Source organism: Monodelphis domestica, chromosome 6 (assembly GCF_027887165.1).
Source record: "Monodelphis domestica isolate mMonDom1 chromosome 6, mMonDom1.pri, whole genome shotgun sequence".
Taxonomy (NCBI): Eukaryota; Metazoa; Chordata; class Mammalia; order Didelphimorphia; family Didelphidae; genus Monodelphis; species Monodelphis domestica.
In genome coordinates, this window is record NC_077232.1 from 288,742,071 (window position 1) to 288,766,895 (window position 24,825).

The 24,825-nt window shown below is 38.1% G+C and overlaps 1 protein-coding gene across 1 annotated transcript in view; it reads right to left on the minus strand.

Moving 5' to 3' along the window:
- The window catches only part of PARM1 (prostate androgen-regulated mucin-like protein 1), a 136,893-nt gene that overhangs the window by 40,464 nt on the left and 71,604 nt on the right, over positions 1–24,825 (minus strand). The window contains exon 2 of the mRNA XM_007495679.3: positions 7,927–8,703. Within this exon, the coding sequence (XP_007495741.1) occupies positions 7,927–8,703 (777 nt within the window). The remainder of the gene's footprint in view (positions 1–7,926; positions 8,704–24,825) is intronic.

Below are 24,825 nucleotides of genomic sequence, written 5' to 3' on the forward strand. Positions count from 1 at the left end.
TTGTTAATATAGTCAAATTATTATGTTAACAAAATATATTAATATCTTTAGATATGTTAATATATCAATGTCACTTCTGTGGATAAAGGATTTTATTTAGTTTTATTTAGAGTAAGTTTTAAGATCAAGAGAAAGAGTTTTGTTCATTTTATTACTTTCCTTTAAGGGAGAAGACCATAGAATTTGGAAAGGTCACTTTAGGGAGGAGAGACAGTTGGGAGTTGGGGATTTCTGGCTAGAGGACTTGGACTGGTTTTGGAGAGGATTGGTACCTGGGTCTTGGTCTTGGACATCCTCTCCAAGAGTAGGTGGCTGGTTGATTTCTCTGACAGCAAGGAAGATTTGTTTGTTATTTTTGGAGAGTTTTATTTGAGTTTTGAGATATATAAGGAACTGAGGAAAAAGTGTTACTGACAGCTTTTCCCTTCTGAGCCACAGGGGGCGCAAAAGAGCAGTTTTTTGTGTGAACTGTCACAGAGGTTTGGACCAGTGAAGTACAGAGAGAAAGGAGCTGCATCAGTCTCTGTGAAGAGAAACTCACAGTTGTTTTTGAAAGTTTGACTTAATATATTATTTTAAGGAGATGTTTGAAGATAAAGAATTCATATCAATTTAAGATTTTATAAATTAGCTTAGGATAAGATAGTTATGGGAATTTTCAACTTTTAGTCATTTAGAATATAGTACAGTGCAGGTTCACCTTGGTGAGGAGCAGTTGGTGGGGGTTGGTTTATTTAGAAATATTAGAGTTAGGATTAATAGTTATAAATCCTTTTTTCTTATCTCATATCTATATTCCTATACTACTTTAATAGAATAAGTTTAGGTTGGATCAAACTGCCTAAGGCCTTCAATCAAAGCTTTCAGTACTCAACTTCAATGCAGTCCGATCAATTATATTCATATTGTTCAATATAGAAGATTTAGATTTACCCAATACCAATACTAATTTAAATATTGACTATCCCATTCTCAATACAAGTATTTTAAGCTCTGTTGGTCTAGGAACTTGTTTTAAAATACAAACAAAAAAAAACATTTTGATGCCTGTATTGCAAAAAAATTGTCTTATGTATTTTATGTGTTTAAAAACACTCTCTGAGAAAGTTTCACCTGACTACCAAAGGAGTCTATGACACTCAAAAAGTTATCCTTACCTATTTTAGAATAGAAATTCTATGGTGTCTCTTAAAAAAAAAAACAAACAAAACCTTTTACCTTCCATCTTAGAATCAATAACATGTATTGGTTCCAAGACAGAAGAGAGGTAAGAGCTAGACAATTGGGGTTATGTGACCTACCCAAGGTCACATGGTTAGGAAATGTTTGAGATCAGATCTGAATCCAGGATCTCCTGTCTCTCTCTATGTGACTATCTACTGATCCACCTAGATGCTTTCCTAGTTGTCTTTTACAAAGCCCTTCTTACTCCAGACCCAATCTCATCTCATTGGACATCACTGTCTCTCCCACACTTGGGAGAAAAAAAGCAAACTGGCTTTCTCTGTTCCTCACATGTGATACCCAATCTCTTGTCTCAGTACCTGATGTTCCCCATCCTGGAAATGCCCTCCTTCTTTTCCTCCTTCACTTCTCCTCACAGAATCCTTTTCTTCCCCAAGACAGTGCTGAAAGATCACTTTTGCTGTGCATGTTCTTCCTGGTCCTCACAACAACTCATGCCCTCTCTTTGTATTTATTTGCTTTCAGATACTGATTCTCTACATATGTACTTTGTCCTTATTGTTTTCTCCACTCCCATTAGAATCTAAAAAAAAGTAGGGATTTTTTTCATTCTTTGTATCACCAGCATTTAGAACAGTGTTTGGCACATAGTAGGCAAGTCACTTGATCCCAATTGCCTAGCCCTTATTAGTCTTATGCCTTGGAACTCATATTTAGTATTTGATTCTAAGACAGGTAAGGATTTTTTAAAAAAGACTCATTGCTGTTGAAACTGATACAGAAGGAAAAAAGAGTCAATCTCCATGATTTGTAGACTGAAACTTAGAAGATCTTAGAGACTACCTCTTTCAACCTCTTCATTTTACTGAAGAGTAAACAGAAACAGTAGCTAGGGCATCTAGGTGGCACAGTGAATAGGGCACTTGGCTTGGAATCAGGAAGACTCATTTTCATGAGCTCAGATCCAGCCTCGGACCTTTCCTGGTGTGTGATCCTGGGCAAGTTACTTAACTCTGTTTGCCTCAGTTTTCTCATCTGTAAAATAAGCCGGGGGAAGGAAATGGCAAACCAGTCGAGCATATTTGCTAAGAAAACTTTAAATGGGGTCATGAAGAGTTGGACGTGAATGAAAGACAATAACAACAAAAAGAAAACTAGAATTGTTGTTAGAGCAGGGTCTGGGACCTACTTCTTTTGACTAGTTTTTTCTTTTTCAGACAGGTGGTTGAAATTTGACCTTCCTCGGGATGGGGGGGGGGGTACTAGCCCATACAGAACAGGGATCCCTGGTCCCCTTTATGCCTTAGGATAGGTAGCTAAGCAAAGAGAAGAGCCCTCAGTTTTTCAATTTGTCCTGCCCCCCAATTCACATTTTGATTCCTGCCACTCTCCACCCACTCCCAATATTTTGGGATTCAAATTCAATGGCTTCAAGGCAAATTAAAGGTCCCAGAGGATCGGAGAGAGGCATTCCTTGGAAACCATGGCTCCCAGCTATTCTAGGTCTGGGAAAACATTTTTGAGGTCTCTCAAGTGCCACTCCTGCCCGTTTCCATGTAAGGCCATCCTTCTCTTTCATAACATGTCAAGTGAAAGCATTTAATAAGTGTCCATAATATGTCAGGCCCTCTGTTAAGCACCAGGGTGCAAAGAATGAAAACTAACAACAGCAACGACAATAACAAAAACTATTCCCTGACCTTGAGTGATTTACATTCTAATGGAGGAGGCAACTTACAAAAAAATTTTATGTACAACACTACATAGGCAGAATACGTTAGAGAAAATATTAGAGGGAAGGCACTAGCATTAGTGATTGGAGATGGCACAGGTAGTACTTAGGGGTCTTGGGAATCCAGCTTTGCTCCTTTGAAGATCATTCTCACACACATTTCCTCTTGCAGCTACTCATATTTACCATCTCATTCTAGACAAACTCTTTTGGGAAAACCAGATTTTGTAGAAATGTGCTGAATAGCTTCCTTCCTCTCCCTCTTTGAAATAAGGGGGAATGTATCTTAGGGGGCTGTCCTTTTTGTCAAGTAGGATGCTTCTGCTTCTCTCTTGATTTTTTTACATTTTCAACTCCCTACCCAAACCCCAGCATTGGGAAAATATGAGAATCCTACGAGAAGGACAAAAGACAAATAAACAAAATGCCTCACTAAGGAAAGAACCCTCCTAGGATCCAAAAGGCATGGATATCCTCAGAAAAGTCAGAAAACCCCAGTCTGAACCTTGCCTCCCTTACAGGCTGTAGGACAACTATCTCGAAGGGTTATTATGAGGATTACATGAGATAATGTTTGTAAAAGTATTTTGTACAATGCCTGACCTACAATAGGTGCTGTATAAATGCTGATTCCCCCACCTCCATTCCCTGCTTTGTAGCTACTCCCATCTCCTTGGGCTTCTCATGAATCTGTGCTCCCTAGACTTCATGGGCAGACAAAGGGAGACTCCCTGCTTTTCCCTGGAGATGAGCTATTCTGTGATGCATGAAGGGCAAGGTCACTCACTGCCCCTGGCTCACTGGATCAGGGATGAACCTCCCTTCACCATCTGCTCTTCTACTCCAAAAAACTATTTTTTCCATAAATGGTAGAATGTCTTTGTAAAACCAGGTTGATGAAGAAAATTATAAGCTGGAAGTTATCTTTGATGAATATCTTTCAAACAGTGAAGTGAAGGTTAGTATTCCACTAGGTCAAGGGGTCTTAACCTTTTCTGTGTTATGGACCCTTTGGCAGTCTGACAAAGCTTACAGATTCATTCTTAAAATGATACTTTCAAACACACAAAATAAAATACACATGACTTTAAAGGTAACCAACTATAGTGTAATAATTGTATAATTTTCCCCAGCCAAGATAATGGATCCTTGAAATTTTTTCATGACCCCTTGGGAGTCCCCGGATCCCAGATTAAGAACCACTATTCTAGGGTACACCAGTATTAGCAAGAGTGACCTTCTTGGTTGGCATTTTCCACATTCAAAGACATAAAATACGAATGGATGAGAGAATATTCTGAGAGCCCCAGGCAGGATACTGACCCTGTAGTTGTCAAGCACAATGCCAAGTTATTATTTTCATCGCATAACATGGTAGGGAGCAAAGAACGGTGTCCCAGAGTTACCTGCCCCAAAGCTGCCAAACAGGAGATGAAGAGTTGTAATAATGAACACAGTTCAAAGATTCAAGAATCTTAACGGTTAATTGGTTAAATTGAGCCCATTGGCTATGAAATGAATTATTTCAATCCTGTTGCATTTATTAATCAGCTTTGCAGATGTCTCAGATATTAAATCACACCAGGACTTGAGAATGGAATATTAGGGAAGAATAAATCCCAAACTTTGGTGCATGATGAGGAAGGCAATAGGGCTGATTTTTTATGTTCTCTATCCAGAAGGGGATTTCAGACTTGTAGTCATCCCTTGGAGATGTGAGACATTGCAGAGAAGTTTGTATCTAAGAGAAATAATCAACTTAAAATGATTATCAAGGACAGATATTTAAGACAGAAAGGCGTTATCAATTCATTGACACTTATTAGGCATCTATCATGGGCCAGACACTGTGCCAAGCATTCACATACAAAAAGAGGCAAAAGGCAGTCCCTACTCTCAAGGAGCTCACAGACTAATGAGGAAGACAACAAACAAATATACACAAACAAGTGATAGTCAAGATGAATAGGAAATAATTAACAAAGGGAAAGTATTAGAATGGAATGAAATTATGAAAGACTTCCTATAAAAGATGGAATTTTAGTTGGTACTTGAAGGAAGCCAGGAGGTAGAGATGAGAAGGGAGAGCATTCTAGGCAAGGGAGAAAATGCCTGGAGTCAAGAAATGAACTTTCTTGTTTGTGGAATAGCCAAGAGGCTGGTCTGAAGAGTATATGATGGAGAGTAAGGTGTAAAAAGAATGGAAGGTGCTAAGACACTATGTTATGGAGGACTTTGAATGCCAAACAGAGCATTTTGTATTTAATCCTGGAAGCAGTAGGGAGCTATTGAAGTTTTTTGAACAGTGGGGGACATAGCCAGATCTGTGCTTTTGGAAAAATCACTTTAGTGGCTGAATGAAGGGAGATGGGAGAGGCATAAGTCAAGCAGTCCCACCAGCAGGTTATTACAATGAGAGCCTGCACCAGAGTGATGACAGCATCAGAAAAGAAAATATATTCAAGAAATATTGCAAAGGTGAAATGGACAGACTTTGGCAACAGATTGGATATGGGAGAAAGTGAGGAATCTAGGATGATTCCAGGGTTTGGAGCCTGAGAGATTAGGAGGATGATTTTTTTTTCCTTTAAAATAATAGGGAAGGTAAGAGGTAGGATAAGTTTTAGGAGGAAAGATGATGAGTTCCATTTTGGACAAGTTGAGTTTAAGATAGCTACTGGACATCCAGATTGAAATTGCCTGAAAGGCATTTAAAGATACAAGACTGGATGGCAGCAGAGAGACTGGAGCAGAAGAGGTGGGTTTGAAAATCATCAGCATAAATAAAGATCTTAAATCTAATGGATCTGATGAAACGACCAAGTGAAGTAGTATCATGGGAGAAGAGAAGAGGACCCAGGACATAATCCCGAGGGATATTGATAGTTAAAGGATATGAACTAGATGGGAATCTAGCAAAAGAGAGAGTAGGATGAGACTTACAGAGAAGAGAATATCAAGGAGGAGAGAGAAATAAATAGTGTCAAGGGCTACAGAGAAGTCAATGAGAATTGAGAAAAGGTTATTATTGGGTTTTACAACTAAGAGATCATTGGTATGAAGATTAGATTTAGCTATCTCCTAATTGTAGCAATGAAGATACTTAGCTCTTCCTTTATTGTGATTATTAAAATGTAATCCCTTGATTGTAACAATGAAGGTACTTAGCTCTTCCTTTATTGGGTAGATTGAATTGTAATCTACAATCTATTTTTAGATTTTAACCTACAAAAAAGTGATAACTCAGTATTTAAGTACATCTATCCATTTTAACCACAAAAAAGGTGTTAAGAAACTACAAAAGGTGAACTTACCAAAAATGTGTTAAGTAACCGAAAAAGATATAATCTAACCAAAGAAGGTGAGAACTAAAGAGTGGGCAGTCCTGGAGAAAAGCATCTGCTTTGATTGGTAGACGTGAAATTTAGGGGAGGTGACATGAGAGAAAAAGATCTTTAAAAAGAGGATCAAAGGCCAGAAGAAGAGATTTGATTCAATTTGAGGAGATCGATGGAGCTCTCTGACTCAGAGGAGCAACCAGAAGACATACTCAGACTTCTTTCATTTAGACAGTCACCTTTGGTAAGTGAAAGGCTGATTTAGTGACCCCTTTCTGGAGGTGTGAAGCCTCCAGGAAAGGTCTATCTTCTTGAGACTCTCTTCCCCTGGCTGGGACTTAGAAATTCTAAATGGTATCAGGAAGAAGCCAGATCTCTCTCTTTCTCTCTCTCTCTCTCTCTCTCTGTCTCTCTCTGTCTCTCTCTGTCTCTGTCTCTCTCTCTCTCTGTCTCTCTCTCTCTGTCTCTCTATTTCTCTCTCTCTCTCTCTCTCTCTCTCTGTCTCTCTATTTCTCTCTCTCTCTCTCTCTCTCTGTCTCTCTCTCTCTCTCTCTCTCTCTCTCTCTCTCTCTCTCTCTCTCTCTCTCTCTCTCTGTCTGTGTCTCTCTCTCCCCTTCCTTTTCTTCCTCTCTTCCTTAATATCTTCCCTCTATTGTAAATAAACTACCACAAATTCCATTTACTTTAGGAATTCATTTTGGGATTTAGAAATTAAATCCCTGGAGACCACCTATAATAATATATTTCAGTCTCAACCACAATTTAATTTAACTTTGGCAATTTTAGAGAAAGCAATCTCAGTGGAATGATAAGATTAGAAACCATTTTTAGGGGATTACAAAGAGAGAGAGAAGGGGGTAGCTGGGTGGCTCAGTGGATTGAGAACCAGGCCTAGAGACAGGAGCCCCTAGGTTCAAATCTGGCCTCAGACACTTCCCAGCTGTGTGATGCTGGGCAAGTCACTTAACCCTCATTGCCTAGCTCAATACACAGTATTGCTTCCAAGATGGAAGGTAAGGGTTTGAAAAAAAAGATGAGAGGGAGAAGAGAGAAAGTAAAGGTACTTAAATTACAAAAGGCAGAAAAGAATGAATATAAATATTATATGCCATATGGTATTGTAGTATATATTATGTTATATCATACCATCATATTATATATAATAATTTTCCTCATAATTACCATTATCATCAACAGCATCAGCACTAGTACCATAGAAAACAAACCCAATTATTTGTAGTAAACACTTCAGATTTTCTCATTGACTCAAAAAAATTTTATTCATTACTTTTAAATCTTTCAGGATTTTTCTGAACTTAAAAATAGTACATGTGCTAAAAAAATGTTTTAACCCAATGCAAAATCATATACAAATTTTTAAAGCGATGGGAAATTGCTGGGGCCACATTGCCAGAAATAAATTATAAACCATAATGAGGCCATCAATGGATATGATCTTATAAGGTTTTATGGGATGTTTGTAGGAACTGAATTTTGTTTTTCTATGTCTAAAAGTAAAATGTTTATATCCAGGTGTCATCCACCCTTGCCTAAGACTCCAAACTGGTTTTTAAAAGGCAAATGATTTGTTTCCACTGGCCTGTTATCTTTAAACCTAATTTGTACCTCTAGCATTGTTTGGTTTTATTGTTCTAGAACCATTCAACTCACCTGAACTTAATGCATGTTCAACTTCTTCCATGATTATCCGAGGAGACACTGTACCACTGTCAGTGCCCTCCACCTCATAGTTTGGCACAGTTACTTGGGAAGTTGTCTCTTCTGTCATGGGCCCAGATGACCTCGGGTGTGTTGTTGGCTCATTAGGAGTGTGTTCAGCTCCAAGGGTTGTAGCTGTGGGAGTTCCCAAGGATCTTTCACCCTCCTCCTGGTGGGTTGTATTTTCAGCTGTAATGGGATCTGTAACTATACTTGTTGGAGACACTTTTGGTGGCAACCAAGATGGTGATGAAGAAGGTGAGACTGATGCCTGAGGGGAGGTGACTAATGCTATGTCTGATGGAGAAGGGGAAATTGTACTTAGAGTTTCAGTACCATTATTGACTTCTGGAATTGTAGAATTGAGTTCTGCAACTGTGGTTGTGAACTGGTCTTGGCTGCTCGTTGGTAATATTGTGGGCAAGGATTGGTTCTGCTCTGTTCCTTTCCCTTCCTGACCAATAGTGGTAACTACTGATTCTTGTCTGGAGACTTTGCTGGTGCTTTCTGGGTCTCTTGATGTTACTGATATGTTTCTAGGAAGTGGAGTTGTCTCAGCTGACAATGTCACTGTTAATGACGAGTTATTCTGTGTGTTATTGCTGGAGGAGGTGCTAACATCAACAGTATTTTGTGGTGGATTGGTCCAGGTAGGAGGTAATGTGGTCAGTTTTTCCGGAAGAGAAACAGGAAAGGTGGTTGTTATAGGCAGACTCTGTACTCTTAAACCTGTGGAAGAATCAATGACAGGTTAATTATTATATAATAACAATAAAATAATATATAATAATTAAAATTGGAAAAGTAAAGTTGTTATCCTAATTTAGTCAGTAGTGTATAGGTGAATGTTTAACAGCTGGCTTTCAGAAAAAAAGAAACCCAAAATAACAAAATGGTACCCATGACACATTTTTAAGTTTAGTTTATAGTATAAAATTTTCCTATCACTTTAAGTCTAGACAAGAAGACAGTCAAGCCTTGATTTGTAGCATCCATTGCTTTCTAAAGTAAAAGTGCCCATAATAGTAATTTAACAATTAGTTCTTTTGTGCCACTTTGAGCTTGCTCTAGCATGCCCTTATATATAGTCTAGTTTCAGTTGTTTTTAAACACTTACCTTCTGCCTTAGAATCAATAATATCATGCACTGATTTCAAGGCAGAAGAGCAGTAAGGGCTAGGCAATGTGGGTTCAGTGACTTGCCCAGGGTCATATAGCTAGGAAGTGTCTGAGGGTCAGATCTGAACTGAAGACCTCCCATCTTTAGACTTGGCACTCAATCCAATGAGTCACCTACTTGCCCCTCGACCTCATTTTTGAAGGGAACTTCATGATATTCTCTCTTTAGTTTTGTAGAAGGGTTTATTTTTGCCCAGCTAATTTGCCTCCTCTGAAGAGTAGGTGGCAGATGAGACAATCATACATGCAAAGCAATAAAATATATGGAGAACCATTAATATGCTATCTTTTTATAGTGCTGACTTTTTCCTAAGCCTGGAGCATGGAACTCTGATATGAGGAATTATTATGTAACCCAGGTTTCAGGAATACTTGTAGAGTGTGTTTAGCAAGAACCTTATTCAGTCTTTCTGGAGGGAGCCAGTTGACTGGTATTCCTTGTTACCATTAGTAGACTTTGGTGTGGGGGGAGTGCTCTGTTCATTCTGAAGGAGGCTTGAGGATGTTCCCTTTAGAACAATGGTGGTGAACCCTTTAGAGGCTACATGCTGTGCCTCTCCCCTACCATGTGCTTCACCCCACACCCCCACCCCAAACAAGGGAGGGAGGAAGAACTCTCATTGGGCTGCTCTGCAGAGGGGTGGGGGAAGTGAGGAATATCCTCAGCGAGTGTAGAGAAGGGGAGGTCAGTGATCTGAGCATTCTTCTCCCCTCTAGCTCAGCTGCCTGTGAACTACCCCTGTGCCCTCCCATTGGCTGATGGGCAGAGGGGCAGGGATGTGAAAAAATGTCATCAGGTGTGGTGGAGGGAGGGGAGCAGCCCCACCAGTGTCCCTCTGCCTTTCTAGTAACAAACTCTGAGTTGGGGGGTTGAGGGGGGAGGGATGCTGTATACCCATAGAAAGTACTCTGCTCGTCATCTTTGGTACCTGTGCCATAGGTTCACCATCACTGCCCCAGGATATGGGAAAATCATCCTGGTTCCTTCTTTTGATCTTATTTCATTGAAGGCCATGTGCACTCAAGTGCCATATATTAATTCCATAGCCATGAAACATGAAGAAAAATGTTCTGAATAGGCACTTGTTTAAATGTTACTCAGTTTATCCCTTATGGTGTTAGGAATTAGAAACACTTAAGCACATAGTATTTTGGAACATAGGAGGGATTTTCAAGTTCACCTATCCCAATTACCTGAACTTATAAGCAAAAAAAAAAAAAACCCAAACCCAAATTCAGATAACTAGAGATCTAAGATTGTATCATTACTTGTTTGTATCAGGGTTCAAATTCTGATATTGTTGCTTATTGTTTATGCATGACTGGACACATCACTAAAACTAATTGAGTCTTGGTCTTGATATCTCTATCTGTGAAATGGGTGACATAGTATTCCAATTACCCCTACTTCACAAGCTTATTGATAAAATTTAAGTGAAAATAAATCATTCTATATAAATGCAAACTGTTATCATTATTAGAAATGACAGAGCTAGGATAAGGCCACAATTTCAATTATTTCTACATTATTTGTAACAGCTCTTGGAAGATGGATTCCCATGATATCATATAAACTCTCTTGATTCCTTGAGTTTTAATCACAAAGAATATTTGTGATTTCATTTCCTTTGTAACATATCCCCTAATTTTTTTGAAAAATAGTTTTCTAAAGAAACAGTCAAAGCTATTTATAGTCATATTAAAAGAACTCTAAACCACTATTGGTTAGACAAATACAGATGAAAACAACTGAAGTTGTTTTCACACCTCACACCAATCAGATTGACTAATGTGACAGAAAAGGCAAATGACAAATGTTGGAGGGGAAGTGGAAACATTGGGTCACTATTTCTCTGTTGGTGAAATTGTGAACTGATCCAACCATTCTGGAGGACAGTTTTAAACTATGTTCAAAGGGCTATAAAATGTGCCGACCCAGCAATAGCACTAGTACGTCTATATCCCAAAAGGATGAAAGAAAAAAGAAAGAGGATCTTTATGTACAAAAATAATTACAGCAGCTCTTTTTGTGGTTGCCAGGAATTGGAAACTGAGGGGATGTCCATCAATTGGGGAATAGCTGAACAAGTTGTGATATATGATTATGATGGAATGATACTGTGTATAAGAAATGATGAGCAGGATGGTTTCAGAAACACCAGGAAAGATTTACATGAACCAGTGAAAAGTGAAGAGAGTAGAACCAGGAAAACATCATACACAGTAATAGTAAGATAGTATGATGATCAATGGTGAATGATTTAGCTATTTTGACCAAAACAATGATCCAAAATGATTTAAAAGGACTGAAAATTGCTGTTCACCTCCAGAGAAAGAACTAATAGAGACTGAATACAGAGCAAAACATACTTTTAAAGTTTTTTATTTTGAATTTTTTTGTTTGTTTTTGGTCTGTGTTTTGAAAAAATATTTAATGACTATACTTATATAATATATATCAAATGGCTTGCCTAAGGGAGAGAATTTTGAACTCAAAATTTTATTTTATTTCATTTTTTATAAAGATAGTTTTTTTTACCAACTACATGTAATAAAAATTTTCCACATAAATTTTCTGAAGTTATATGTGATCCAAATTGTCTCTCTTCTTCCTTTACCTCCCCCTTCCCAGAGCTGGGTTATATTTGTATCATTGTGCAAAACATTTCTGTATTGTTCATTTTTGTAAGCGATTACTCATGTAAATCCAAAACCCTAAAATAAAAACCCAAATAAATAAAGTGAAAAAATTGTGTGTTTTGATTTGCATTCTGACTCCAACAGTTCTTTTTCTGGAAATGGATAGCATTCGTTTCATAAATACTTCAGAATTGTCCTGGGTCATTGTACTGCTGAGAGTAGCTAAGTTTTTCATAGTTGATCATTCCACAATATGTGGAACTCAAAATTTTACAAATTAATGTTAAAAATTTTACATGTAATTGAGAAAAAATAATATAGAAAAAATATTGATATTTTTACCAATTCATTCTTTAAAAACTTTTTTATGCATTTGATGATTACACAGAAGTTATTTCCTGATTTATCACTCCAGCTCTCTTGCATAACAAGGGAAAACAATTAGGTCAATGCAATTGACTCCCATCCATAATCTTCTCTTTTTACAGAAAGATTAGAAACACAGAGACACTGTACAAGTGACTCCCTTTAACATGAGTGACTTCATCTTGAAATATGACACCATTTCAGATGAAAATGTTCAGTCATAACCACCTCCCTCTCTTTTGGTTTACTGCTGTTCCAATCTGCTTGCAAAACCTTACACAATATATTCTATCATTGCTTTTATGACTGTGACAGTACATTTATATCTCTTGGCTCAACCTACTTTATGGACTTCTCTACTTTGCATATGACCTTCCCACCCAGGCGAAACCTTTTCCTTGAATCCTTATTCCACTGGTTAGTGAATCCCTTGTCTGGACCACTGTTTCAGAGGGGGCTCCATCCATGACACACTCCTGGTCCCACCTCCTCTCTAGACTTCTTCACCATTTTATTGTCCATCTTCCCACCTTGGAGAAACTTCTACCTAAGGCTACATCCTCCTGATTGGTGAATCCTTTGTCTACATCTCCATTTCAGTCACTCTCTGAACTTTTCCATCTTTTCACCAACTGTCTGGCCCCTGTGAAAGTATCCTTCCACCTGTCTTACCTTCCCCTACATTTCCAGCTTCCTCTTTAGAATGTAAACTCCCTAAAGATAGGGATTATCATATTTGCTTGTATGTATCTCCCTTACATTTAACACAGTGCCTAGAACATAGTAAACATTTAATAAATTCTCTCTCAATTGTTTTCTTAAACTTAGAAGTAGTTTATAATTCAATCTAAATGTTTCATCTCTTATTCATTTTATGCTACATATGTGAGTAAAAATGTTCATAATTAATAAGAGCCAATTCTTTTCTTGGAGCTATCTTTTTTAGAAAAATGGCTATTCCTTGGATAGATACCATGGCTTGTAATAATAATAAAGTTTTAGAGAATTGTGATCTACATTATCTTTTTTTTTTCCTATGAGAGATTTGGCCTGTTGACCAAAGTTCCTATCCAAAACACAGACTTAGCAGCCAAAATCTCTTCTCAGAATAATTTGTAATCCCAACCTCCCCCCCCCTCTTTTAATCACGTCAATAAGAACCTTTAATCCCATCCTACTTTATTCTGTTTTTGTTATGGTCCAGTTCCCAGGGTGGAGCTTGGTTTGTTCTATTTAATGCCAATTGGCTCCTGAGAGAAGTCCCAGTTTTTGTATGGCCAGATTGCTAGAAGTGGATTCTTATAAGAGAGAATTTGTTGAATAATCCCTCTTACCTAAAATTGTGGAAGAGACTCTAAATTATTTTTAAATGTATGCATGAGGGGATCTTTAAGTTGCTCAGAGAACCCTAACTGGCTTCCCTAAACTCTCTCCCTGATCCAACCAGGCATATTTATTAGGCATTCAGCCATCTAGGATGCCTTTCATGAAAACCAAATAGCCAGTGCTTAAGGCTCAGATGATGTTCCTTATTGTCTTGGTCTATCTCACTTCCTCTCCCTATCTGTGTCTGGTTTTGTGAACCATCTGTCAGAACTATGATTCCCACCTTGCTTGGTCTTTATAGGCAGAGTATCACCCTGGTTGTCAATCGTATAGACTGAGCCTCTTTGGGTGAAGTTCACAATAGACTGAGGCAAAGGGAAAGAGAAACCTTGAATTTGCCCCTAAGAGAATTCCAAAATCGAAATCTCAAAGATTTGTAATGCACTTTATAAAAAGGAGAAAAAAAAAGAGGGGAAAATCCTGAAGGGCTAATTTAAAATAGGAGATGAAAGAAGAAAAATGGAGGGGGGCATCTTTGATTGGCTTAGAATGATTTCTAAAGAGTTCCTAGATTTTGATTTGGGAGTCTTGCTACATATTGTGGTTGTCCATATGAGTGTGTGAATACCAATTGAAAGGTTTGCTTTTGACAGATACTGTTCAGACAAAAGACAAAAGGACCTTTAATTGAGTTGGAGCCTGCTCCAAAAAGAATAAAAGCATTTTCAGTAAGAAGTTGTTAAATTTCAGAATTGTCTTATATTTTAGTCAATTTAAAGCAGTTATTTAGGTTAGTCTTTTCTCTCTCATATGGCTCAGATGGGAAAAAAAAAGATAATGGGAAATAAAAAAAAATCTCTCTCTCTCTCAATCCTATGATTTATGTCCCTGAAAATAAAGATTAAATTTATAACTCCACAAAAGTTGAAATGATCATTTGAATATGAATTTTTAAATTTTATTAGGTATTAAGGTTGAATTTTTCTCTGAATTTATTTTAGATTGTTAAATAAATAATTAAGAATGGGATGTATGCAACAAAACTTTTTGCTGAGATTCAGAATAGAAGGAGTACTTTCACTGTTATTCTATAAGGCAAATGTATTTAAGGTGATATTGCTAGGAACTAGGAACTAGAAGTTGCCAAGATTTGTTCTTCTGGCTGTCCCGCTGAATTAGCTTTCACATTCCTGAAAAATTATTTGTATTCACCTCTTTGAGCTAACATTTCCCAAAAGATAATTGATATTTGAAAATTTGTACTTTTGTTTTTTAAAATGTACACCTACGAGTGTTAACTGCATATGTACTTGGACAGAATCTCTAATTTTATAATTAGAAATGCCAAGCTTGTAATTTTGAATCTGAAATTCAGTGAGCATTGAGATACAAATCATCTTAAGACAATATATCTCAAATGCAGAAGAAAATAGATAATTGTAAAATGAAGGTTCTTACAGGCATTAGGAAAAATGTTTTAGCATTCAATATTTCATATCCTCAAATAAGACATACTTTAAAACATGTCACATTCTGAATATTTAGACAAAATGTTTGGTAACAATCCCAAAACTGAAAAATGAAAGTCCCTGTTGGCATGTGGAAAGGCCAATGTAGGGTGCAAATCCAAATGTGTCATTACCTTCACCAAATCCAGTTGGTGGCCTCTTACCTATGGTGAGAAGCATTTTAGATTTGATAAATAGTTCTATTGAAAAAAATAGCTTTATTGAAAAGAAAAAAGATCTTAGAAAATCAGAATTGCCATCAGTTCTTTTTTTAATATCTGTGAGAAAAGAAAAGTTTCATCTATTATAAGATGAAAAATAAATTGAAACCAGAAATATCTTATATTTTAATGGACCTTTTAATGTTTTCTGGTCTGCTACATGAGGACAAACCAATTGGTTCTCATAGTTTAATGTTGAAAATAAGACTTCATAGATTTTTAAAATGTATAATTTTAATATGAGACTTTAAGGAAGAAATTTTCTTCCATATAGAAAAATAGAGATGTTTGAGTCACCTTCAAGAGCAGAATGGAAAAATGAGAATTCTACATTGTTGGAATTTGATTTGGGTGGAGCCAAGAGGTGGAGAAAAGGCAGAGGTTTCCATAAGCTCTTCCAATCAACTTTAAAATAACACCTCAAAATGAATTCTGTAACAGCAGAATCCATAAAAGGACAAGGTGAACATCCCCAAAACAACTGAGAAGATTGACAGAAATATCTGTTGCATTAGGATGAGTGTGGAGTGCAGGCTGTGCCAGGGCATGCCTCTCCTCTAGAAACCAGAAGCAGCCCTTGGAGGTAACCAAACCAAAAGCGGAAGCTTCTGGAGTTCTCAGTCTACCAATGGTAAGGGAGTGAGGCAACTGGTCAGGAAGAGATTACAGGGGTTACCTTGCTGGCATCAGGTGCAGGATTCTATTGCACTGCCTATACATGCACCTGGGTTGCAGTTCTGAAATTGTAGGACCAATGTGAAGAGCGGTACTAATACACAAGAGAGAGCATTTGGTCATGGGGAAGCAGAGACCCTGATGAAAGTTTCAGGATGGAAAAGAGTGCTTGTGATTGCTCACAGAGAAGAACTGAGGACTGGAGATTCATTAACTCATGTTTCCTTAGAAGAAATGAAAACTTATAGATCCCCACTTCAAAAGGAGCAGCACAGAAGACTTGAAGTTTGGAATAGTGTCACCTACACCCCAGGAATAAAGCCCAATGTTAACAGTTAAAAAACTAAATTAAAAAGTCAAAAAAGAGTCAAGAAAGCTGGAAAAATGAGCAAACACCAACAAAAAGAACCTTCCATAGATAGTTACTATGGTGACTGGGAAGATCAAAACACAAACAGAATAAAACAAACTTATTCTCATCAGAACTGGCTCAGAAAGAGAATAACATACACATTAAGTTGTGTGTTCTATCTTTCTGTTTTGGGGAGAAATCTATCTTTCCCTATTGGGAAGAAGGAGGGGGGGATATAGAAAGGAAAGATTGGATTGGTAGAATGGAAGGTTACTGTGGAAGACAGTGGTCGGATGCAAAATGATTTTAAGAATGTTCAGGGTGAAGGGAGTGAGAGTAGGATAAATAGGGAGGAATAGAATGGAGGGAAATCAGTGTGAACAATAAATAAATGTGAACAAATTTTTATAGCAAATTATTCTGATAGAACTCTTATTTCTCAAATATATTGAGAACTGGTCAAATTTATGGTCAAAGAGTATTAACAGGCAGTTTTGGATGAAGTTATCAAAGTTTTCTATAATCATATGAAAAATACTTTAAATCCCTATTGATTAGAGAAATGCAAATTAAAATAATTCTGAACTACCACCTCATACTAGTCAGATTGGCTATGTCAGAAAAGGGAAATGATAAATGTTGGAGGGGACGAGGGAAAAAAAATGAGACATTAATGCATTGTTCATGGAGCAGTGAATTGATTTCTGGAGAGGATCAACCAAAAAACTAATAGAAATAATTAACTTTAGCGAAATTGTGGGATACAAAATTAACCCACAAATTAACAGCATTTGTATTTAACACTAACAAAGTTCAACAGCAAGAGATAGTAAAGGAAATTTCATTTAAAATAACTATAGATAATATAAAATACCTAGGAACATGCTTATCAAAGTATACCCAGCAATTATATGAACACAACTATAAAACATTTTTCACACAAAATCAGACCTAAGCAACTGGAAAAATATTAATTGCTACCTAAATTAATTTACCTACTTTACAATCCAACTGAAAAAAAAATTACCTATCAAACTATCCCAAAATTACTTCTGAGAACTATTTAAAATAATAACAAAATTCATCTGGAAGGATAAAAGGTCAAGGATATTAGTGTAATTAATGAAAAAAAATAGGTAGGAGTCCAAGCTGTACCAGATCTCAAACTATACTATAAAGTGGTAATTAAAATAATCTGGTACTGGTTAAGAAAAAGAGTAGTGGATTAATGGAATAGGTTAGGAAATCAACACACAATAGTTAGTGGCCATAATATAGTATCCAACAAACCCAAAGATCCAAGGTATTGGGGGAAGAACTCACTATTTAACAAAAACTGCTGGGAAAACTGGAAAACAATATGGCAGTAACTAGACATAGACCAGCATCTCATACCATACACTAAGATAAAGTCAAAATGAATACTTGATTTAGAAATAAAGCATGACACGCATTCAAATTAGGGGAACATGGAAAAAAAGTTTACCTGTCGGACTTATGGATAAAGGAAGAATATGTGATCAAACAAAATATAGAAAACATTGTGAAGAATGAAATGGATAATTTTAATTATATTAAATTTAAAAGTTTCTGTACCAAACAAACAGAAGGCAATCCAAACAAGATTAGAAAGGAAACAATGAATTGGGAAATTTTTTTTTTATTGTGAGTGGCTTTGACAAAGCCCAAGCTCAGTGACTTCTAGTCTCCAGAAGCCTCTCCCAGTATATCACACCCTCCTTCTAAGGATCGAACTAGGAAGCTTCAGCTTTCAAGACTGGGGCTCTGCCTACTTTGCTAAAGAGTCACTCCACTTGGGCTTAGCCCCCACCTCAAGTAGATTGTCTTTTTACCTGAGTCACCACTCAGTCTGAAACTGCTAGTCTGGGATTCCCTTCAGGGTGGATTCCCATGGGAACAGGGAACAAGTACAAACTTTGGGGTCTCCAACCTATAAGCTAGTACTGAAACCTGGGGTTCACCAGATCCCACTAGGTCACAAGTTTGGGGTTCCTAGATCCCATGTTGACAACAGTCATCATGTATTATGCTATAAATATAAACCAATGCCAATATTAATAGTAGTAATAGTCTCTCGGTAACCGAGGATGACTCTTGTCTTTGTGTGTTTTTGTGCACAAAGACACTTGTGCATGAAGATTTAAGTGGAAAAGTCGATGCACAGAGACAGTCCCACTCTCTCAGCATTGGAAGCCTGGGTCCAGTGGCATGAAAAGTCGTTATACATGGAGACTTCCTCAGCTGCATTGGATGGCTGTGTTGTCCTTTGTGCTCCATCACGCCCTGAGCACTCTACAGTGCCTTGCTGCGTCGCCATCTCAGCCATTGAACCTTCTTATTGGTTTCTTCTGTCTCTTCGGCGAAGCAGTCTTCACATGCTGGGTGAGCAAAGCCCTAGTTCACCAGGGGTCGATGACCCGATGGCTACCCTCACAAGGTTTAGCCGGCCTGTCGAAGCTGTTGCCCGGGGTGTGGCTGCTGCCACATGCTAGCAGCTACTGGGAGCCACAAGTGAGAGCTGGGTGTCAGGTGAGGGTCAGTGGCTGGAGAGCTGCCCTAGAAGGGCATGACAAGCCCTCCATACCAAAGATATTACATACACCCCTGCCAATATTAATAATTAGCATTTATATAGCCTCCAAATCACTTTACAAATATTATCTCATTTGGTCCTTACAATAACCCTGCAATGCATGTGTTTAATAGCTTATTAATATGTGCTTAATAATAATAATTTATTGTCTTTTTACAGGTGGGGAAACTTGGTTAAATAGATTAAGTGATTTGCCCAGGTTCATATTATTAGTCAGTGGCTGAATTCACTTCTTTTTTGACTACAAGTCCAGCATTCTATGAATTGTACCAGATAGCTGACCCAAGAGCCGCTAGCATTAATGTTAGCCTGGAAACAATTGCTGCACCTTGCTTTAATTCTAAGTCTTGGGATTTCCTCTTGTCAGCTGGAATATTTTAGAACTACCAGTTTGACTCATCTATAATCTCAGTTTGATCTTGGTAAAAGAATTCATGATGTCAGATCATCAAATTATTATAGAAGGAGAAAATGCCAAAGGATACATATGGTGAGTGTTACCTAGCAACTCAAATATCCAGGTAGATGTGGATTTCTTGGAAGCCTGGGGTGACATCCCAACAAAGGTGGTAATGAGATCCCCCCCAACTCCTTATTGGCTTCTATTCAGTCTCATTTGATTGGGAAAATATCCTGTATTGTGAATAATGTGAAATTTTAATTTGACCATTCTCAAAAGATGTGGCTTTTTCCAAGGGAGGACCAAACAGAGTTAAGGACCTTTTCCTCTACATATGTATGTATTTAAATTTTTGATTCAGAATTGACTAAATAGTTTAGTGTTATTAAAATAATATCCCATTTCCTTTTCAAGTATATTCCTCTTTTACAGGAAATCCTTCAAATAAATACCTTTCTGACTGGCATCATCACACCTCTGCATCCACAAGGATGAGAATAGGAAGGTGAGGGAAAAATCCTTGTAAAGGCAGTTGTTTTCCCAATCTTTGTATATACTGAAGTTTCAGCAATTCCCAGTGTTTGAGTATAGAATCTACGAAAAGAAATTCTGGGGAGCCTTCATCCAATGACCAATTGGAGGATGATTAAGACCTGGACACATTGCATCATCTTTGCTTCAGAGCCATGCTTTATTTTTTCAGGTATATCATGAGTAAGGGCAGCTAGTTGGCACTGTGGATGGAGTGCTGGGCATGGAGTCAGGAAGACTCATTTCTGAGTTCAAATATGGCCTTCAGTGTGCCAACTTTTGAGGTGTAAATGCTCAAACTGAAAATTAAGCAGTTGGCTCTCAGAGGTCAGTTTGAGCTGACTATGACACACCCCTGGATTAGCTTGTCCCAGTATACAGACAGGGTCTTTCAGAATATGGATGGCTGTGTCATTGCCAACATTCCTCTGGACACAAACAATACCATGAAATGTCATAAAAACACATCTGAGAATTGCAAGGTTCAATTCTTTTGTTTCCTTGGATAGAACATTGTTTTCTTGTACTTAGAGTATAACTATCCTTAATTTAGGACAATTAGGTGTTTACTAGCTGGGCAAGTCACTTAACTGCCTCAGTTTTTTTAATTTATAAGATGAACTGGAAAAGGAAACGACAAGCCATTTCAATATCTTTACCCAAATGGGGTCACAAAGAGTCAGACATGACTGAAAACACCCAACAACAAAAATCTATTCTCTTAAACGACATGACAACCGAATTCACAAACTAGATCCTATTCCTTGGGTTCCGCAATTTATGAGACATCATGCTCAGAATCTAACTTCATCCAAGTATAATTTCCTATAACCAATGTTCTTTTCCTCTTCTTTCAGGTCTCCAGGTGGATGAGCAGAGTCTAGCTTTACTGTCCTATTGCTAGTGACACCATCCAATTTATTTTTCTTACTTTGCTCTATGTTCCTTAGACTCTATGTCTGCTTTCATGGGGCTAGAAGTTGTGGAAAGCTTAAAAGGAAGAGGAAAGTACGGAGGCCCAGAGAGAGTGACATGGATGACTTCATCTTTAAACTTGTTCATTTCAGAGAAAAATGAGAAAGCATGTCCATTCTCCTTATTTGGTTTTATATCAGGGGTGTGCTGGTAAATGTTTAACAACCCTGGGTGGGGTGGGGTGTTGGAATATAAGCAGAACACAGACTTTCAAGTATCATCTTCATTATCACTTCCTTAAATGTGCCCATTTCTAAGGTTAAATGCTCAAACTGAAAATTTAACAGTTGACTCTCAGGAGTCAGTTTAATCTGGCAAACACACCTCTGGTTTATCTCCTCCCAATATACAAGCAAGACCTTTCAAAAGATGGCCTTATCATTGCCAGCATTCCTTCTAACAGAGTGACAAAGAATATATAAAATGTTATAAAAACATATATTTGAGAACGGCAAGGTGCAAGGTCCAATCCTTTTGTTTCCGGGGATAGGACATTGTTCTATTGTACTTGGCGATAGTATAACTATCCTTAATTTCTCATCTTCATATTCTCTCTCTCTCTCTCTCTCTCTCTCTCTCTCTCTCTCTCTCTCTCTCTCTCTCTCTCTCTCTCCCTCCCTCCCTCCCACACACTTTCTCTCTCCTTCCCACTCTCTCTCCCTTTCTCTCTCTCCCTCTTTTTCTTTCTTTCTTCCTCCCTCCCACTTACTCTCTTTCTCTTTCTCCATCCCACTATCTCTTCCTCCTACTATCTCTTCCCCTTCCTCCCTCTCTCCCTCTCTCCCTCTCTCTCCTTCTCTCTCTCTCTCTCTCTCTCTCTCTCTCTCTCTCTCTCTCTCTCTCTCTCTCATCTATGTATGTATGTATCTACATAGCTATCTCGTCTATTAAGACTTAAAACGTCACTAAGATATTTAGGATAACATACATAGACATCTATATATACATATTAAAATGACCCCTGGTGCATGCATGTTTTTGTATATAGAGAAAGCTATGTAAATGTGTGTGCGTGACACCGTTAGAGCCTACTTCACCCACAGAGCCTCTTTCTTGTAACTCAAACAGGGGCTGTAATCAAGACTTATTTGAACTATACCTTGTGTGTTTGCTGCTTTGTTACTGCAGGGATAGAATGTGCTCATTTTTCTACTTTGTTTCCTTTGTATCAGTCCATCCAATTCTTATCCTGTATCTCTGCATGCCTCATTCATAATCTTATGACACCGTATGCTCATATGTCATTGTGTTGACAAAGCACAACGTATCCCTCCCTAGCACAGAGACTCCTTAGACACATCCAAATGAGGTGATTAGGCAGAACACCCAAAGAAGGGCCCCACCCACCACGCACTCATTAGTTGGCTGGTAATCATTTCACTTCCAGGGTTTTGTTAGTACAAAAGGAGCTGCTCTGACTATTCAGGTATATAGTGGTCTTTTCTCTACTCTTTAACCTCCTGTGTGTGTGTATATATATATATATATATATATATATATATATATATATATATATATATATATATGCCCTTTGACTATATAGTGCTATCTATACACTCTTCAATCAAAAGCAAAGGCCATCTAGAATCCCACCTTTCTACATGCCTTTGGGCAGATAGGAAGCTCAATGGACTGTAGTTAGGAAAAAAAACCCGAGTTTAAAATCACCTCAGACGTTTACTAGCTGCAGGACCCTGGACAAGTCACATAGCTGCTACCTGCCTCAGTTTCCTCATCTCTAAAATGGGGGAATCGGATTTGGAGCTCTCCAAGGTCTCTGATCCTGTTTCCTGACTCAGATGATGCCAAGTCTGTCGTTTACATATGACTTCATTCAGATGTTGAGTTCAATAAAATTGGCAGATGGATGTTTGGGATGCCATAATAATCAGCCCACAGATTACTTATTTAAGCAATGGGGCCACCCAATAATTAAATCCAGTTTTCCTCAGACCAATAATACATGACATGGTGTCAGAGTTTGACTAAGAATAGACTTCTTTACAAGAATGGAGCATTATAGGCTACTCTTTAAAGAGGTAGCAAGTCACAGTATATAATAATAATAAATAATGAGGATGATGATGGTGACAATAATAATAGCTCATATTTATACAGCTTTCTAAGACTTACAAAGCATTTTACAATTATTATGTCACTTAATCCTCACAACAACCCTGTGGGATGGATACTCTTATTTATAGATGGGGAAACTGAGGCTCAAAGGGGTTGTGATTTCACATAGCTAGTAAGTGTCTGAGGCTGGATTTGAACTGGTCTGCCTTGACTCCAGACCGAGAGCTCCATCCCCACCCCAGCGTCCCCACCACTCTACCATATTGTCCAGAAGTACAAATGGGATCATTTGGAATAACCTGGAGGCAGACTTTCCCTTCTCAAAATACAACTCTAGAGAAGAAAATAACATCAACTATTGTGACTTTTCATTGGAAAAATGACCGAGATACATTCAAGTAGACGTAGCCTTCATGCCATGGCATCATGTGACACCTTTAGTGTCCTGCCAGGGGCTTTGATGTGCCCTTAAGTACAGAATGGAATAAGCTACGAATGATCCAATGCTTAGCAAAATTCCTGGCACAAAGTAAGGACTTAATAAATGTTTACCGAATTGAATTGGTGCTCCTTAAAGTTGGGCTTTGATTCTTGCTATTCTTTCTCAGTAATTATTGCTTTGCAAAAAGTAAATTGATGTTAATTGGTTAATGGATACTGGGGGAATGACAACTGCCTAACAGATATTTGGAGGACACAGAAAATAGGGGCTCATGAGTGCCAGTGCCAGGAAAACAAACAAACAAAAATCCCATTCGCTCAGGGTTACCCGTAGAAGCTTGAAGGGAGAAATAGGAGCTACTATGCACTCTGGGCACCTGACCTACCTGTCTGAGTCTGAGGTAGGACAGTAGTCTCTCCAGAAACATAATCTACTTGTCTTGGGAGAAAAAAGCTAATTTTCAGTTAGAAACAAAATAACATTTTTCTGATTTGTTTTGTTTTGTTTTGATCTTGGTCAGGGCATGAGGCTCTAGTGTAGCATTGCTCTATTTGGAATTAGAGGACCTGTGTTCAAATCTCACTTTTAAAAACTTAGAACTGGTATGACTTTGGCCACCCCAAGTTGGGTTTCCTCAACTGTAAAATGTAAAGGTTGGACTAGATGACCTCAAGGCTTCCTTCTAGATCTAAGTCTATGATTTGATTGATATCACCTTAATATTTGAAAGAGGAAAAGCCTGTCTGCTTGACCTATTTCTTTACATCAGAAGTAGAAGGGACGTGTGAGTCACCACAGCCTCATTGTCACTTCTGATGGGAGTCTAAACATATCTTTATAGTACTGTGAGGATTATATGGCAGGGTGGGACAGACAGGCAGAGTCCTGATTATTTTCTTGGCATGATGAAGCATCTTGGCTTCCTGGACTGGCCATGTATCTGCAGAACTGGTTTGCCTATGAACAATGGGTGTTCTGAGTTTGGCAACCTTTTATTACCTTCAGTGGGGAATGGCTTTGGGCTGAGCTGAGGTCTCTTGGTCAGGCTGGTTGTCTATGTCGGGGAGGGCACCCTTTGGTGTTTATCTGTCATTCCTTCAGAGCCTCCAGCCTGTCAAGCACCAATGGTTATCTCAGTAAAGCAACAGGGAAGAATTTCAGCTTCTCCTGGAGATTCTCTAAGACATCAACAAAAGCCATTGTGGATAAGAATTGAGGCTAGTAGCTAGCATAAAAGTATCAGCAAGTCATCCAAATTCTCTATGGCTAACATATATGTTCTGTTGTTGTTCAGTTGTTTCTGTTACGTCCAATTTCATCACCCGACTGGGGGTTTGTTGGCAGATACAGTGGGGGTGGTTTGGCATTTCATTCTCCAGTTCATTTTGCAGAGGAGGAAACTGAGGCAAACAGGCTTAAGTGACTTGCCTCTTCCTGACTCCAGGCAGAGTGCATTGTATCGCCTTGCTGGCGACGATGCTGTGTGCTTACATACATTTATAAAGACCAAAACTATCAGACTTCTTCTTGTTGGTTTTTTTTCCTT